At 40.4% G+C, this 16,885-nt stretch overlaps 1 protein-coding gene across 2 annotated transcripts in view; it reads left to right on the top strand.

The window, feature by feature from the left end:
• pdgfc (platelet derived growth factor c) overlaps positions 1-16,885 on the top strand; it is a 56,127-nt gene that overhangs the window by 20,190 nt on the left and 19,052 nt on the right. For both annotated transcript variants that reach the window (XM_037781053.1, XM_037781051.1), the window contains exon 2: positions 14,191-14,383. In XM_037781053.1, coding sequence (XP_037636981.1) covers positions 14,191-14,383 — 193 coding nt within the window. The remainder of the gene's footprint in view (positions 1-14,190; positions 14,384-16,885) is intronic.

Genomic DNA, 16,885 nt, shown 5'->3' with positions numbered 1-16,885 from the left:
TGTTGCATTTCCTGTGACTATGTCATAATTTAAGTCAACTTGTGTTTTAAATGCTTTTAATGTGAAGCAGCAGCAGCAGTAGGAAATGTTCAGTTTGCATCAGCAGTAACTTAATAATACAGAATGTTTTGAAGGAATATATAATATATACATACTGTAATACTTTCATCAGTGGGCCATAGGCTCAATCACAATTGAGTTACCTCCTTCGGCGATAGATAGTGAGTTAATTTGTTTGATTTGATTATTACTTTAAGTTAACACAAAAACTGCGGTAGAAGTTGAACAACAACTGCAATATTTTCTGTGGATATTTTTTTTGTTTTTCGCATGTAGATAGGTAGCTAACTAGCTATAGGAAGATGATGCCCCCACCTAAACTCTGATTGGTCAGTTGTTTCGGGGTAAAGAGCCATAAATTGCAAATTTGAAAACAAATATGATGTATAGACGTCACTTTAGAGTTCTGTAGTTCAGGAATTTGGTTTAAATTTCAAACTGCTGACTTTATATACTTTTTCGAAATCAACATTATTTTACTAAACTAATTTTGGAGGACTTGTTTGCTATTTCCCCCGCTATCATTTGTGATATTGTCCCTGTGTATGGTATCTCATTTGAAGCTTTTACACATTTTACACATCTGTGGCTTTAACCAAGAGTAACTTCAAATAGTGAAATGAGTTTAAGTTCCCGTGAATCACAAAAATTCAAAGCAACCAACTGTAAAAGCTGCAGGGGTCAAAGCCATAGTACTGCAGACCAGTAAGAGTAACTTCACTTCCTGTATACACTCCAGCGTATTTCTTTAAACAGTGCTGCTATAGTTTGAAATACAAATCCTTTGGAAACCCCTGGATGAATAGATCCATAGAGAGCAGCTCTGTGAGCAACATTGCAATTATACAATAATTGTATTCCCCTCTTATGGGAATTAACCTGCAGACACTAAGTCACTGCCCTTGCCTTCAGACGTTTCCTCTCAGAAACATCAATTTTCCCATTTCCTAATCCTCAAATTGCTACTCATGTCAACTCCTGAATATCCAGGTACAAACTTACTTGGTTTAGCAAAGCCAGCCTTTGGCAAGTTGTTATGCTGGGATGTATGTGTAGACATTGTTCCCTGGAGTATAGAGGACATGCTTTTGGTTTTGGCACTGATGCTGGAAAGCAGTGGACTGAGTGGTGGTGACTGAATTATTAGCAAAGGAAGCTCTTGACCAGGAGGTCGTCAGTTTGAACCCTGTGAGTTTTTTTTCGGGCGGTGAATTGGACGCACTCCTCACCTCTTTCAACAACTCCCGTCACAGTGCATTTGACCAAAGCAAGAAGCTAGTGGGTAGCAACAGGCCTATATCTGTGTGAGTGAGAGCTGGATGTTACAGGAAAAGAGCAGTTGTGCTCAGCAAACCCTCCCTTGGTAAATAGAGGTTGAAAGGAATATACTTTCATTACCCTGAGAACTGCACTGCAACTCCTCTCTAGACAGCTGGGCCAAAAGGTTACGGAGGCTTGGTGGGGTGGCAGTAATTAGAGATCCAGGGCAACCCGCTTAAAGAAATCGATCTGTATCTGGCAGCCGAGCCAGAGACCAGAGAATCTTATTCTTTAACTGCCACAATTAAAATGTTCTTTTCCTTGTCTCCTTGTCTGCTGCTTCGGATTAATCATTCAATTCGCCACAGCTGAAAATCTCATCAGACCTTTGGAGGCTTTACCCAGATTTCCTTGCATTGCTCCAAGCTTCTTAAAGGGTTGCTCGGAGGTTATGTTTGCTATGTAAATTGTTTGATTTTTTGGGAATTCCAGACAGCTGTTGTGATTAAATGGATATTACTTTGTGGCTACAATGCTCTAAATGCTCTAATAGCCGGCAAATTTAATACAGGGAGCATTGGGAGGTCTATGTTACTTGGATTTTCATGATTTAAGATCAGATTAAAGTAATGGGATAAGGGGAGGAAGATGTGTGATGACAGATTCACTCAGTGTGCGAACTTGGCCGTTATCCAACTTGCAACCTAGGTTTTACTGAGATTCCAGCGCAGATACGTGCGTCCAGATCACTTTAGAAGTCATCAGCTGGAAACATTATCGAACTTTTCCAAACTGTTCATTGCAGGTTTTGAGTGTTTTCCTGCCTCGGAGCCAGGGAGCTACAAAGTGGATTGTGATCAGCTATCAATCCTCTCCGCAACGTTCATTGCAAAAACCTGCATCTTTGATCAGCCTTAATCGCAGTGTCTGGATCCGGTACGGCAAAGCTGTCTTCCAATCTGGCTTGCCACAGATCAAACTGTAATTTTCTCCCAACATCCAGCTGTCCAGCTCACAGATGTGACTACAAAGCAGCCTGGAGCTCCCGTCCACAGCTGTGGAGAGAAGTTTAAAAAAGATGTGGTTCATCTGTCAACGCCTGGTTCCCAGCCAGAAGGGGAAGTTAAGTTTGGCCCGTCTCCCTGTGTTTGTGAGAAACATCTCACAGCCTTTTTTACTTTCTTTTTTGTTGCTTAATCCATCCGGTTGATAATTAACTTTGATATTGATTCTGAGTTTGACGACTGACAGGAAATTGACAGGGTTGATACGGGGCACCCTGCAGTAATGTAGGGGGCAGGCCTTGATTGTAATTTGAAGAGAGAAACAGAGAGAATTACAGGCCTATATACTGTTGCAACTTGTTGTGTGGACCTACAGTGATACAAACATGAAATATATTTGTGCATATAAGGCTACATCCACACCAATACCTTTTTGTTTTTCAACGGTTATGCCTAGCTTCCACACTACGCTGGCTTTTTCGAGCTCCTAAAATGGAGAAGTTTGAAAAAGCTGTTGACCCGTTTTAGTTTTAAAACTCCAGGGTTGCATTTTAGTCTGGACGGGCAGAAACGGAGACCTTTAAAAACGATGACGCAGAAACCCACATTCAGATTCTGGTTCTTTGTTTTACACTTTTATTGTTTCCTCTGTTATTGCTGTCGTGTTTCTGAACTGTATCTCCTAGAGATCATTTGTTTATTTATACAATTTTGCCTCATAAATTAAGCAATTGAGAGATATTTGCTAAAACAATTGATAATTTTAAGAGATTTTTACTTCAAATAAGAGACTACATTTGCTTGACATACATCATTTTATAAATTAAAAGGAGAAATAGTGAGGTTGGATGGGTTTATCCTTCATATTATTGCTGTTTTCGGTGGCGATATTATGTCTAAATCCAGGCTCATGAGCTCAGACGCAGAATACCAGAGGGTCAACGCAAATAGACGGCTGTAGTGAAAAGACTGACACTCAATCTTCCTTTCTCTGGATGCCAAACACAAGTGTGGGCACTAATTAGAGACTCCAAGAAATCATTGAGGGGCGGGGAGCCATTGTAACCTGAGGAGAAGCTGTTGTGTGGTGACGAGTTTCAGTCGCTGCCCGAGGGGTTGAAAAACTTCACTTTAGCTTTGGTGTGTCCGCTTTTCACACAACATCACATGTGCTTGCACACCTCTATACGTTCACTATCATTAGCAGCCTGCAGCTGTGGCTGTACAAAACCTTATCACAATTTGTAATCATTTCTCAGATAACACTTTGTGCATATCATTAATTTCATAGCAGTTATGGAAGTTAAATCCTTCAAGGGCTCGAGGGCGTCTTATGTTATTCAACTCTGGTTATTTTTAATGAAGGAACTCAATATTAGTTTGTGTTTTAATTGTTTTCTAGCAACTGTGAGCAACGTTTAAGGCTTGTTATATTTATCATAGCATAAATATATATATTTTTTAATAATTTAAACTAATTTTCACCTGTATTTTAAATTCCTACACTTTCAAAAGTTGATGTTACGGTGTCCCTGAGAGCTGAACACACTGCAGATTAAAAAAACACATGCACAGCATATTGAAAACATCTTCACCAACTTGACGACGACACATCCATCCATCCATCCATTATCTGTAACTGCTTATCCTATTCAGGGTCACAGCGGGGGGGCTGGAGCCGATCCCAGCTGACAATGGACGAAGGCGGGGTACACCCTGGACAGCTCGCCAGACTATCACAGGGCTGACACATAGAGACAGACGACCATTCACCCTCACATGCACACCTGCGGGCAATTTAGAGTCAACAATGAACCTAACCTGCATGTCTTTGGACTGTGGGAGGAAACCGGAGAACCCGGAGAAAACCCACGCTAACACGGGGAGAACATGCAAACTCCACACAGAAGGGCCTCAAGCCGGGTTTGAACCTGCGACCCTCTTGCTGTGAGACGGCAGCACCACCGTGGAGCCCTTAATTCTATTTAATAATAGAATTTTTCTTGGAGTTGCTTTATATACTATGAAATAATATAAATATACGTTTCCATCACTTTAGGGGACGTTACATTGACTTACATTAATTTCCTGGCCAGAGACTAACCCTGAAAGTAAACATAACTACCACTTGCCTAATCCTTATCCTAACCCTATCCCCAAATTTAACCTTAATCTAACTTTAACTTAACCCTAAACTAAGTCTTCAACCTAAAATGTATGTATAGACTTGCATTTTGTCCCCATAAGTAAGGCGAGTCCCCACAATGTGACTGTGTAAACAGATTTATGTCCCCACAACATGAGTAATACACACACAGACACACACACGAACTAGTGGTATCAGGTTAGGCCATCTGATATGACCTGCAGATGTTTTGCTTTGCCTCTGCAGCAGGTGTCAACAGCTGTCTGTCCTGCCCACTTGGCCAGGATGACCTCATAGTTAAAGAGAGACCACCCCTCAGTCAGCACCCCTGCTGGAAATGATCTGACATGCTTTAGTTTTCATTACAACCATGCCCTCTTCAGGGTCACTGGTCTGGCCTCCCTGTACATAGAGGGGCATGGAAATGGAGCATGTCATAGCAGGGCTCAATAAAGTCACATTATTATATTACGACACAGCAGTCTTTTCAGTGCTGGGACCAATTACATTCCTTGTGACCTTTGACCCCCTCGCTTAAAGGGATTTCACGGGTCATATTTGTCCACCTGTTGATGACAGGACTCGAAGTTTTAAGAGGTTTAAGAAGTGAAGTCGACAGGAGTGGGAGCTGTACTGTGGACTGCAAATGCAACGTTATCAGTGGGATGTTTTGCTTTTTTTATCCACTTTCTGTCAGTCTAAAAAGGAGAGACAGCTTGTCTGAGAGCCCTGCTACTGTTTGTCTTAATGGATCTTCACAGGTCTCAGTGAGCTTTCTGTCATGCTCTTATCTCCTCCTTGACCAGTGATGTAACATATTTGTCATGGGTCCTATCACGCACAGACATAGACTCTTCTCTATCATACAAACCTGTTTCTCTCTTTTGAGGCGAAGCAGGTTTCAAAAGTGATATGTTTGTTTTGCCCAACCCTTGAATGCTGAAAATATGAATTAATTTAAAAGTAAAATCTATGGAATGGATAGTATTTACACTGTGACTACATTTTCTATTGTGGAGCAGTCTTGGGTGATAGGACAGTTAGTATTGGTGAGCCCCCTAGAGGTTTTGGGCCCAACTGCATGTCTAATAGCTGTGTTACTGGAGCTGCCAGGACACATATGGCATAATATCAAACACTAGAATATAATTGTAAATAAAGATACTAATTATCTAGAGGAAATTATACTGAGTATAGGTGATGGATATTTACTTGCCAGCAACTGATGCACTGCAGCCAACCCTGACTGTTGATTATATATTAGCATCATCATTTATTACATTAGTGAAAAGAACAAGTTATTTGAGTGAGTGTGAGTGAGGTAGAGGTGTGTTGTATATTTAGCTCAAGGGCACTTCAGCATGTCAGTTGTTGGTGGACACAGTGATCGATATTATCTGTGAAATTCTGCCATGAGATGGTTTCTGATCACTGAGCCAGTCATGTGTGGAGATAAGAAAGATTAAGTAGCTTTGCTAGCTGTCACTCAAACTGTATTGATTTAAAACATCTTCAAATATAGAACAAATTGTATTCATACTCACGATTAAAATACACACAGTGTACACACACATTGTATACACAATGTACGCATGCATGTGATGAAGATATAGGTAAAGACAGGTCACATTGGATCACACTAAATACCCGCACTGAATAAATGATCTTTCACAGGGCAAGTGGATATGTGACTGCATTGCAACCCAATAAAACCCAGTAAAAAAAGTTTGCATTGTATGTTTATGCAAACCATGTGATATGTTGAATGTCAATGTTTCATATCAGCCTTGTATCACGCTTGCAGAAATGCACAATGCCACATGGTTAACATTGTGAAACATTTGGTTAGGTTTAGGCAACAAAACTACCTGGTTAAGGTTAGAAAAAATATCAGAGTTTGTGTTACAATAATAATGCAACACGTAATGTAACAATCGTAACAATGTAACTACTGTCAATAAATAACAACCACCCTTAGCGGACTTTCTTGTGAAACGTTACGCCACAACCTTAACATCGTTATGTAACAAGTGCAAAGCAGTGGGCTACCTCCGAGTCTAAAAAGCGAAGCCAATGCTGAAGTGCCTTAAACTTGCATTCTTCGTAATAGCCAGCAGGGGGCGACTCCTCTGGTTGCAAAAAGAAGTCAGATTGTATAGAAGTCTATGAGAAAATGAGCCTACTTCTCACTTGATTTATTACCTCAGTAAACATTGTAAACATGAGTTTATGGTCTCAATCACTAGTTTCAAGTCTTCTTCAATACAGCATGATGTTCATTTAGTAAATTATGGTCCCATTTAGAGTCAAATAGACCATAATTGTATGCAAATCAACATACATGCATTCAACAGTCATTAGATTGTTGTGACACGTGTCTGTTTTGGTGAGGTCCTGATATCTGTCTGCCCTTATTTCAGCAACCTCTGCAGGGAATTTGGTTGTCAAACCTGTCACACCTGCTTCCTCTTCCGCACAACGCACAGGAGCATGTGCCTGGCAGATTAAACCGCCACAGAAGGGTCCCACGCAGCCAAATTATATTTTAATGGCATGAAAGATTCCCATGGCGTGTTCCAGCCCCTTTTTTTGCCCGACCGACTGTAAACCCAAAAGCAATAAATATCCTAAGCAGGGTGGGGAATTTACTGCACCTGTAGTAACCACTGCAACGTCTTAATAAGCAGCAGATGTTGGAGTGATTGCATCGAGCCTGAAACGCATGCATCATGAAAAAAAGGGAATTCTTTGTTAGGTACAGTTTCATCACCTGACCAAATCGGCTTCAGCTCTGTTGCTCAGGGCCTCACATTCATTTTGATCAGCAGGTATACGAGGCTGAAATTAAAAACAATCTGGATTTAGTGTCACAGTGACTCGGCTGTCAATTACCGGACAGGAAATAGCTGTCGTGAGTGGTTATTCATGATGCATGAGGCTGCTGGGAGAAAACAGTGTAGTACTGGACCAATCTTTAGCCCATAATGTGTGGAAATAACAATTTGGCCAATTTACTGAGCAAATACAGCCCCCATGGCAGTGTAATCCATACCAATATGATTTGGCCCTGGTGGTATGATAAGTTTAATGTTTTTAATTTTAGTCAGAACCAATGGAAGTTGTAAATTATGGCTGTTCCCCTTTAAAAAGTATCTTATCTGACCTCATATTTGAGGCACTCAGACATATTTATTGCTTTTTTCGGGGCTGAATAGTGGCGTGGACTTTCCAGAAGAAAGGCATAGTTATGTCTACTATATCATGCTGTATGACCACCAGATAAACTCTAAAGCTAAAGGCCAATGTAGTGAGACACTGTAATGATATCCTGTGAGGAAAGATGAATTTAGTGAGCCTAACAGAAGCCAGAATGAATGGTTCTCATTCCTCCCGCTCCTTTTTTTTATGAGAAACATGCAGCAGTCTGGACGAAAGGGGGGCTGCTCTCATTAGTTAATCTTTGCTTGAAGGCATCTAACATTTATTAATGCATCTGGGTATGCATGCACATGTGTGTGCATGGGCTTTGTGAGTGTGTGTGTGTGAGGGGGTGGGGGTTTGATTGTGTGTACAGTATGTATTGCTCCTTTAATCCTATTATAATTGTTGCTGTTATCATAGTAGTAGTAGTAGTAGTAGTTGTGTGCACGAACAGCGTGCACATGTCCATGGATCTCCGCGTGTGCACTCCAGTCTTGTTTTGGCAGGGGAAAGGTTAATGTTTAATAGCATGAATGGTTCACCCACTAACGTGTGAACAAAGCACAATGGCTGCACTGTATAGGCTCCTATTTATTCAGAGTCACTTCCTCCCTTAATAGTCGGCTCTACTTTCCTCACAGAGGGAAAAAAAAAGTAGGTCAAGGAAAAGTCATGTTTGAGGTAATTCACTCTAGGGGACCGCCACTCTGATCATTAGATGACATAGGTTAACCCCGAGAGTGAGGTCATTTTCAAGTCAAAGTTACACCCAGAATCCGGCCCGGCTGGTATAGCGTGTCACTGCCGTTTACAGTAGACGGAGGATAAATCAGAGAAGGAGGATATCAATGGGAAGTTTGAAAAGAGAGAAGCATGAAAAGACAGTATTGTTTGTAAAGAAAATATAATTAAAAAGCTTCAGGACCTTGTGACACCGTGGATCTCGATCAAAGATCGGTTTGCGGCCAATGCAAGGAGTTTCTGCTTTGATGCAAGCGAACAAAAGATCCACAGCAAAGAATCACTCGGATAGTTCGTTCTTGAGCTCCGTGCACAAAGACCTGAACTGAAGAGGAATGCAAACACATTGTTCCCCCCACCTACTGCAATTACTTGTGATGAGTGTGCAAGGATTAAGCAGGATATTTGCAGACTTTTTGGATTAAGCATGATTTCATCCATGCAGATCTCTGGAATACCTTTTCACCAGGACCTAATGCTTTCATGTCCAGGCCTTTTTCTCCCCTTTTCTCTGCAACAGCAAGCTTAGATTTTCCTTTCACATCCCCCTCTTAATTACAGTCTTAATAAAGAGACATTTCAGTCATCATTTAACAGATTTTCCCAATGAATTATGTACAGAGAGAGCTCTTAAAAGCAGGCGTCTATTTATAATTGTGCAATTGAGTTTTGTTGTTTGTTTTGGCTACTTCTATTAATACCACATGTGCACTTACTATCACACATGCAGTACAGTACATCTGGACTCATATATTAAAGAATCACTTTTTTTGTTTCACATTATTCATTATGCACTTTATGAGCCTGTATGTTGGAGCCCACAGTAATGGGGGTGTAATTAAAAACATGTCATTGTGATGGAGGGCCAAGCTTTAATAGCATGAAAGCTATCGGCTTGTTTCCTCCTGAGCCAGCAAATGGATATAATAACAGTCAATCAAACATAGTAACTACTTGCACCAAAGATTAAAAGAGCAATCATCCAATCAGAGTAGTTTCTGCAAAGAAATCAACTAAATATTGACTGCAGGGGCCAAGAATTAGGTTTATTTGATTATGATCATGTTATTAACCTTGTGTTGAAGGTGAAGTCTTGACCCACAAAAGATGGCTTTGAGGGCCGTTTTATAATCCAATGCCAGATAAAATGTCTGTTTTCTGTCCTTAAGGAGTGCATGTATTAGTTTTCAAAAAGTTTGGTTTGCCCAAAGAAGGTGGCCCTTATTTGTACTCGAGGCCAAACTCTTCTCACAGTTATGAAAGGGCCCGTTCATTGAGAAGTCATGCCTGGGCTTTGTTTTTCTTTGCATCTGGCACACTGTCATTCAATCTGTTCCCACCTGGCTCACCACCAAACCCAAATGGAAACATCAAAGGGATACCTGCTATCTGAAGTAATTGTTTTTGCTTTTTTTTAAGTGTCATTGTTGTTTTATCTATATTTTCTTTATTTGACAGACTGCATCAGTGGGGATGCCAGGAGAGAAAGTGTGGATGTCATCAAGTTACATCTTGATAAAAATGCTGTTTTTTATTGGATCAGAGAGGGCCTGGACAACTTTATACCAACAACCAAACACACAATTATGAGGCAATACAAAAATAAAGTTCACTGGGGCCATGTCAAATTGTGGCAGAGGTACATTTTATTATAAAATATGTTATTGTATTCTGAAAAGCAAATTTGACCAAATATTAAATCATATTTGTAATAATTGACTCCTTTGAAAAATGATGTGCATTAGTTTAACAATTGACCGTTTGCTAAACCCGTCGTCTGAACAGCAATCATAGCTTAGCAACCAATTAGGCACAGCAGGCCTGTCAAGCTCTGGATTTCTCCACATGTTGAAGTAGTGTCCATGGGGCTGTAGAAAAAGCAATATTCAGCATATAAAGAAATTGGAGGACCGTGTCTTTTTTAAAATTGCCTCTTCCAAATCCCCAAAATACAGCTCTAGCTGCTCTGTTCTGTTGCTGACCAGGACGTTATGTAACACAGCGACATGATCTCATTGGAAGGCATATAAATAGCATGTCACTTTTAAGGACATTTCGTGCGTCATGTCACACATTTTAAGCTTTTTGCGTGTCGTTTAATGCCAGACTCATTACATAAAGATGCACTGTCGCAGTTTAAAACACGGAGGTTAATGGTAAATTCAAACAAAGCTACGTTTGTTTAGGAAAAGATCATGGTTTGGGAGGACGTTTGTTATGTAAATTACGTTACGTACGTAAGTTAAGTAGTCAATGTAAACCGTCACGTGCAGACGCACGGTCTCAGTTGTAAACACGCGGTTAAGGTTGTGAATTCAAACTAAAATATTTGGTTATGTTTAGGCAACAAAACTACTTGGTTAGGTTTAGGAAAATATCATGGTTTAGGTTAAGCGAAGGACGTTTGTTACGTAGATTAAGTTATGTATGCAAGTCAACATAAATAAGTCAACGGTTGACTTTTGGTTTCACACAGGACACAAACACCGGTCTCCTGGGTGAAAGCAATGCTTTTGTTTGACTCACCCATCCTACCCGACCTCCTCGCAGACTTTCTTGCTCTTTATACCAAGTCACCTGCTATCCGGGGGATTGCTCTGAGCGTCTATTTGCCGTGGCAAGAAATGACACTCGAAAATCAAAAATATGTGTAGCGATAACACGCAAAATAACTAAAGAAATTGGCGCCATTTGGTGAGACGAGGCTGAACACTGGATAGTCTTCATCTTAAAAGACTTTTCTCCTGTAACATTCAAAATATAAACAGTTTGTTTAAGTAACATTTGTTGTACTTTAGCCATGCCGTGTGCCATAGTTTTGTTATTATTTTATGTTTTGTAATGAATTAATAAGATATTTGAATGAAATTAATGAAAATATGGACCAAAAAAAGCATAAATCTCACCTCTTGGTTGACCAAGTATATGCTAAGCAACCGGACAAGGACTATCTAGCTCTACATTAGCTGGCATTTCAGCCTGTCTTTTTCTACCCCTGCCTGAAATCAAGGACACATTGTTTCAAAAGGTACTAAGAATTTGGTAAATCTGCCTCTATTGTCGTCGTAAACCACATATGCCCTGTGAGAATGGAAAACTTGACAGGCGCAGCAACAGGGGGCAAACTTTCAATTCTCTTTGAATTGTTACCGACTTTAAATAATACAACACTGTGAAACAGACAGTACCCTGCTGAAGTTGGTTTCACTCATTTATTTCCAGCGACCACTCCTTCAGACAGATTTGTTGTCGTTGGAACAACGCTGAGAAACTCAGAGTTGCTGTGGAACTGTTATTTGACATTATACAGGGTGAGAACATGGCACAAACCTAACCTGCCCGTGTTTTTGTTTCTGTTGCGAGCAAATAACCTCCGAATGAATCAGCCACTGCGTATGAATCACCTTAAATCAAATTTATGGGCAAAATAAAGACTAATCAAGCTCAAAATGTGTTCCAAATTTGTCTAACAAGATGCACTGGGGAAATAGTTACTCATCTGTTTAATGCACTAACAAACTTCTCCTGAGTGCATTAAACCCCTGCTGGTTCCTCTGACGGCGAGACGTATTGGATCGGTTTCTGAATACTGAATGATCATCAGTGGCACAAAAATAAATACTGCTTAAACAAATTGAGGATAGACTCGGAGACAGAAACACAGAAGACACAGCATGTTGACACTAATGACAGTATATTGAACCAGTGTTAAAGCATATTGTTGTGACAATTAGGCCCTATACGAAACAAAGTCTACCGGAGTGTTGACAAGTGCTCTATAGATTATTAACACACTGCAATGATATAGAAATTAGTTTTGTCGCCTAAACTGTTGCATTTCAATTAATTTCTTTTTTAATTATTAACTTTGTTAGGTTCAGACGACAAAGCTACTTGGTTAGGTTTAGTAAAAAAGCATCATGGTTCAGATTATAATGACTAGGTTTGTTAAGTTATTAAGCTACGGACATAAATAAGAATAAGTGAACATTGACTTTTGGTTTCATACGGGACACAAAAAGCAGTCTCCTGGGTGAAAGTCCTGTGTTTGTTTGACCCATCCACCACTGCTATGTCCTCCCTATGCAGACTATTATTACAAACGTATTTATGATAAGTAAAAAACAAACATAATCTGCAACGAAATATTATTCCCTTGAAAGATAATTCACAATGCAGTTTCATTTTAAAGGAACATAATTATTAGGAGACAGGGCTTTTGCATACTTTCATAGCTCTGGACTAAACCCAACTGACACGTGGTTACTAGCGTGCTAGCTAACAAGATACAACATGTGAATATTTGCTGAAAGGCATATTTGTTTTACTTATGATGAGACTAGTTGTTTCCTCCTGCGTCAAGTGCTTGTGCTAAGTTAGGCTAAACATTGTATTGAAGAGAGTATTTGTGTAACATTTCGGAAATTGTCTAGTATTTCAGACTGAGCTGCAATGCGGATGATGGGGATTGTTCATGATAAGAGATTATAAACTCTTTTGAAAATTATATATTGATGCTACTTTGTATTGATTTTGATTGCTTAAAACATAACAAACTAGACACCATCTTGTGATGGGATCACACCAGTCGCAGCGTCAAATCAGACCATGGGCGTAAAGACGGGGGGGGTGATGGTCCCTTCCCCACTTCCTACCCCCCTGCTTCCGGCACTTTTGCTCGGACCACGCCCATCTTCAAACTCTGCCTTCATTTTTATGTCAACTACACACCTGTAAAGTTTCGTGACTACATCTTGCACCGTGATGCTCTCGAGTTGACAAAATCTGTCCACAGAGAGACAGAACAGAACAAACAGAAAAATAAACACATGGCAAAGTACTCAAAACAGCTTCTGTGGTAGTTCCCGCTATAGTAGACGTCTCCAGGACCACATTTTCTCATGATGAATCACACACAGACTCACAATGTGCAACAATATCTTTCTTCTCATGTTCTTACATTTGATCTGATTATTTTGACCCGTTGAATTGTAAACAGTCCTGTAATCAGCGTAGCTTTAGGGTGTTGTCATTGCGATGGTTGTGAGGCTCAGGTGGAAGTATCGGGGCCTGTTGGGGCCCTGAGGGACACAGTGACGAGCTCCGTCACTGTGATTAAGTCCTGAAGCAACTGGTCCCAGTGGACCTTAATGGTTTTATGGGAGGAGGAGCTTGGTGAAACGCATCAGGCAGCGTTCCCTTTGAAGTACTCTGAATTAATGCTTTAGATTTGTGGAGTGATGATAACAATATGCAGTTAAACACAAGCGATATACATACAAATAATGAGGGAATATACAAGTTTATGATTATAAATCCTTTAGATTTGTGTAAACGCTTTATCTAATTACCAGATATACCAGGTTGAAGACAAACCCCTGGAACAGTGAAGCTGGCCAATTATTTAATAATTTGCCTGTATAAATATGTTTTTTTTAATGTAACAGGTATAGGCAATATGTTTGAGCAGGTGTCAGATATGTCAGATTTTTTCCAGGTAAGACTGTCAAAGGATGAATAAAACATTAAGGGAGCGTCAATCTGACGTTCTTCTTTAAAGTCTCACCTTTTATATTGGATGCCTGCTCAATATTTCACACTGCATCATATCACTTTGCAAGGTGCTTGACATGTTTTCAAATCATGAGCTTAGTGTCTTCTCCAACCCAAGCCCTCGTCAGTGAAATAATGCATTCTAACTGATTCAATGTGAACCAATCAAACTGCTACAGTATATATTATGCAAAGCACAAAAAAACAATCTGATTTCTGTTTTAGGAGTGCAAGATTCCCATCAGGAGAAGATCATAACAGTGTCTGGAGAGGGAATGGTCCAGAGCCCAGACTTCCCAAACACTTATCCCAGGAATACCGCGTTGGTCTGGAGACTAGTGGCGACCAATAACATGAGGATCCAGCTCAACTTTGATGAAAGGTTTGGTCTGGAGGACCCCGAAGATGGCATATGCAAGTAAGAACAATGCTGATTAATAGCAATAGATTGTTGTTGAGTGATTGTTGTTTTATATCCAGCGGAGGTAGAAGTACTCAGATCATTTACTTGAGTAAAAATAACAATAGCATGGGTCAGCTCTGCACCTTAAATAATTTCCCAATTCAATAATTTACCAATTTTGGGATGAATAAAGTACATCTATCTATCTATCTAAAAGCAATAAGATAAGATAGACAGACAATAAGTGTATGATAAAAAGTGATGACATAAATCAAATGAAATACAGAATAACTTACTATATATCAGCCACAGAACTGAAAACATCTGTGAGGGAATGCTTGGCAATCTATAATAATGCATCATATTGTATCAGTTAATTTTGTATGTAAAATAAAACTAAAGCTGTCAGATAAATTTCGTGCAATAAAAAGTACAATATTTCCCTCTGAGATGTAGTGGAGTAGAAGTATAAAGTAGCAGAAAATGGAAATACTCAAGAAAAGTACAAGTACAGTAGGCCTATGTCAAAATTGTACTTAGGTACAGTAGGAATGTATTTTGTTGCATTCCACCACTGTTTATATCTAAGAATTGCAATAAAGTTAACTTTATAATGGTAACAAGTATCTTTTGCACCAAATATATTGTGGATAATTTTCCTGTCAGGGTATATGATGGAAACTACCACAAAGAAAAGGAAAAGCAGCTACAACAAAGACTGTGAAACTACTTATAAACATTTATAAGCCGGAGGAAGGCGATTCTCAGAGTTTTTTGTGAAATTTGCTAGTTATTTTTCAATTTCACAGAGAGGGGAATACAACAGGAGGCGACACAGTACATGTGAGGCTCACAAGAAACTTGCGGCTCAAAAAGAGATGTGCCGATCTATGGATGCATTCGGGCAAAGCATAGAGATGTTACAAGATAAGGGGCAGAATAGAAATCTTTATTATTTAAAGTATAGTTATTAGTTAGATAGACATTATCTAAAAATTGTAGACTACAGTACCTCTCAGACTTGGTAATGTGTCCCACATTGTCCCACACAAACATACTCTTTGTCCCACATTTGGTTTGTTGGGACCTGGTCACCCTAGTCTAAATGAAATGTTCTCCGTTACACTCGATGAAAAGAATAATCTCCTTTAGCGGTTAGTTGTAGCAGTTTTTCATTAAAAGTTTCCTCTGCTTGGCCAGCTCTCATCAGATGTGGGCTTCCCCAGTTGGCATGCCAGATGTGTGCTGGTCTGGGGTAAAGACATGTCCTGCCTGTGTTGTCGTCCATCTTTAAAGATTTAGAGTCAGAGTGTGGCCATTTGTGAAATTGCCTTTGGTCTGCCGTGGCAGCTCGTGAATATTGAAAACTCAGCAGCAGAGTGATTTGTTTCGTCCAGGTTCAGGCCGGCATATTTTAGTGGATGTAGTCGATATTTTTAGTTGCTCACGTGATTGTTCAAAAGACACCCGCCACACCCCCTGACTGGCAAAAGATAAACACAAACACACACATATACATACGGTACATCCTCTGCTTTATTGAGGAGCCCACTTTCAATTACTGCCTGGGTTTTCCTTCTGTTGCCATTCAATTTAAACAGGCATCCCGAGGAGCCCCGACGATCGATTTACCCACAGCGCATTATGCTCAGTGCCCTGCTGTCAATATATCACAAGTGTCTGGTTAGCATGGAGGAGCCTAATCACTGGAATTTGGAGACGAGCTGGGGGAGGGTGACCTCGCTAGTCATTCCTGGAGAGCCCCCTAATGGATGACAAGGTGAATGACAGTTTGATGTTGGACACGGCAGCACCAGATTAACATGTATCTCAACGCTGCATATCAGGGAATTAAAAGAGGATGTGATTCAGTATGCGTCTGTTCAAGTGACAGTTCCTGGGCTTTCACTTTCATTGTGTGGTGTTTGAGATTCTGACTCAGATTTTGGTCCAGAGTCTGGTTAAAGATGGGTTTGCAGCTGATTTAATGTGCCGCCATGCAGGATTCACGCTTCTGTTTTGACAATATACTTCCTGTATTTTTTTTGGGATTATGTGAGTGCAGGTAATTTGAGCTCCCACCCCCCCAACCACACCTCTGTGCACGTTGACAAATGAGGTTAGTGTTTCTGTTGAAACGGAAAGTTCCACCGTGGGGCAGGGTGCAGATTAACAACGTTTTGTGCCGTTCCTGCCCGTACAAGACGGCACTAGTCGGCGTCCTCAGGGAGAGGGGCGAGAGACAATAACAACATCCTTTTCAAGGGGTCATGCAAGTCATCGCCACGTCTACCGCTCCAGCTCTCACATTTTTCACTCCTTCCCCCAGACTGAGGCCCAACAGGTTTTGATCGGATCCCAAGATACACACTCTTGGCAGGGGCTGGCAGACAGATGAATGCAGCATGCAATCACAAGCAGAAACAGACACACAAGTCTCTGTGCTTGTCTTCTCTCTCTCACCCTCTCTCTTCTCTCTCATACACTCATTCTCTGTCCCACATACACACACACACA

The sequence above is a fragment of the Sebastes umbrosus genome, chromosome 9 (assembly GCF_015220745.1).
Source record: "Sebastes umbrosus isolate fSebUmb1 chromosome 9, fSebUmb1.pri, whole genome shotgun sequence".
In the NCBI taxonomy this organism is placed as follows: Eukaryota; Metazoa; Chordata; class Actinopteri; order Perciformes; family Sebastidae; genus Sebastes; species Sebastes umbrosus.
This window is presented reverse-complemented; position numbering and strand designations above follow the sequence as displayed.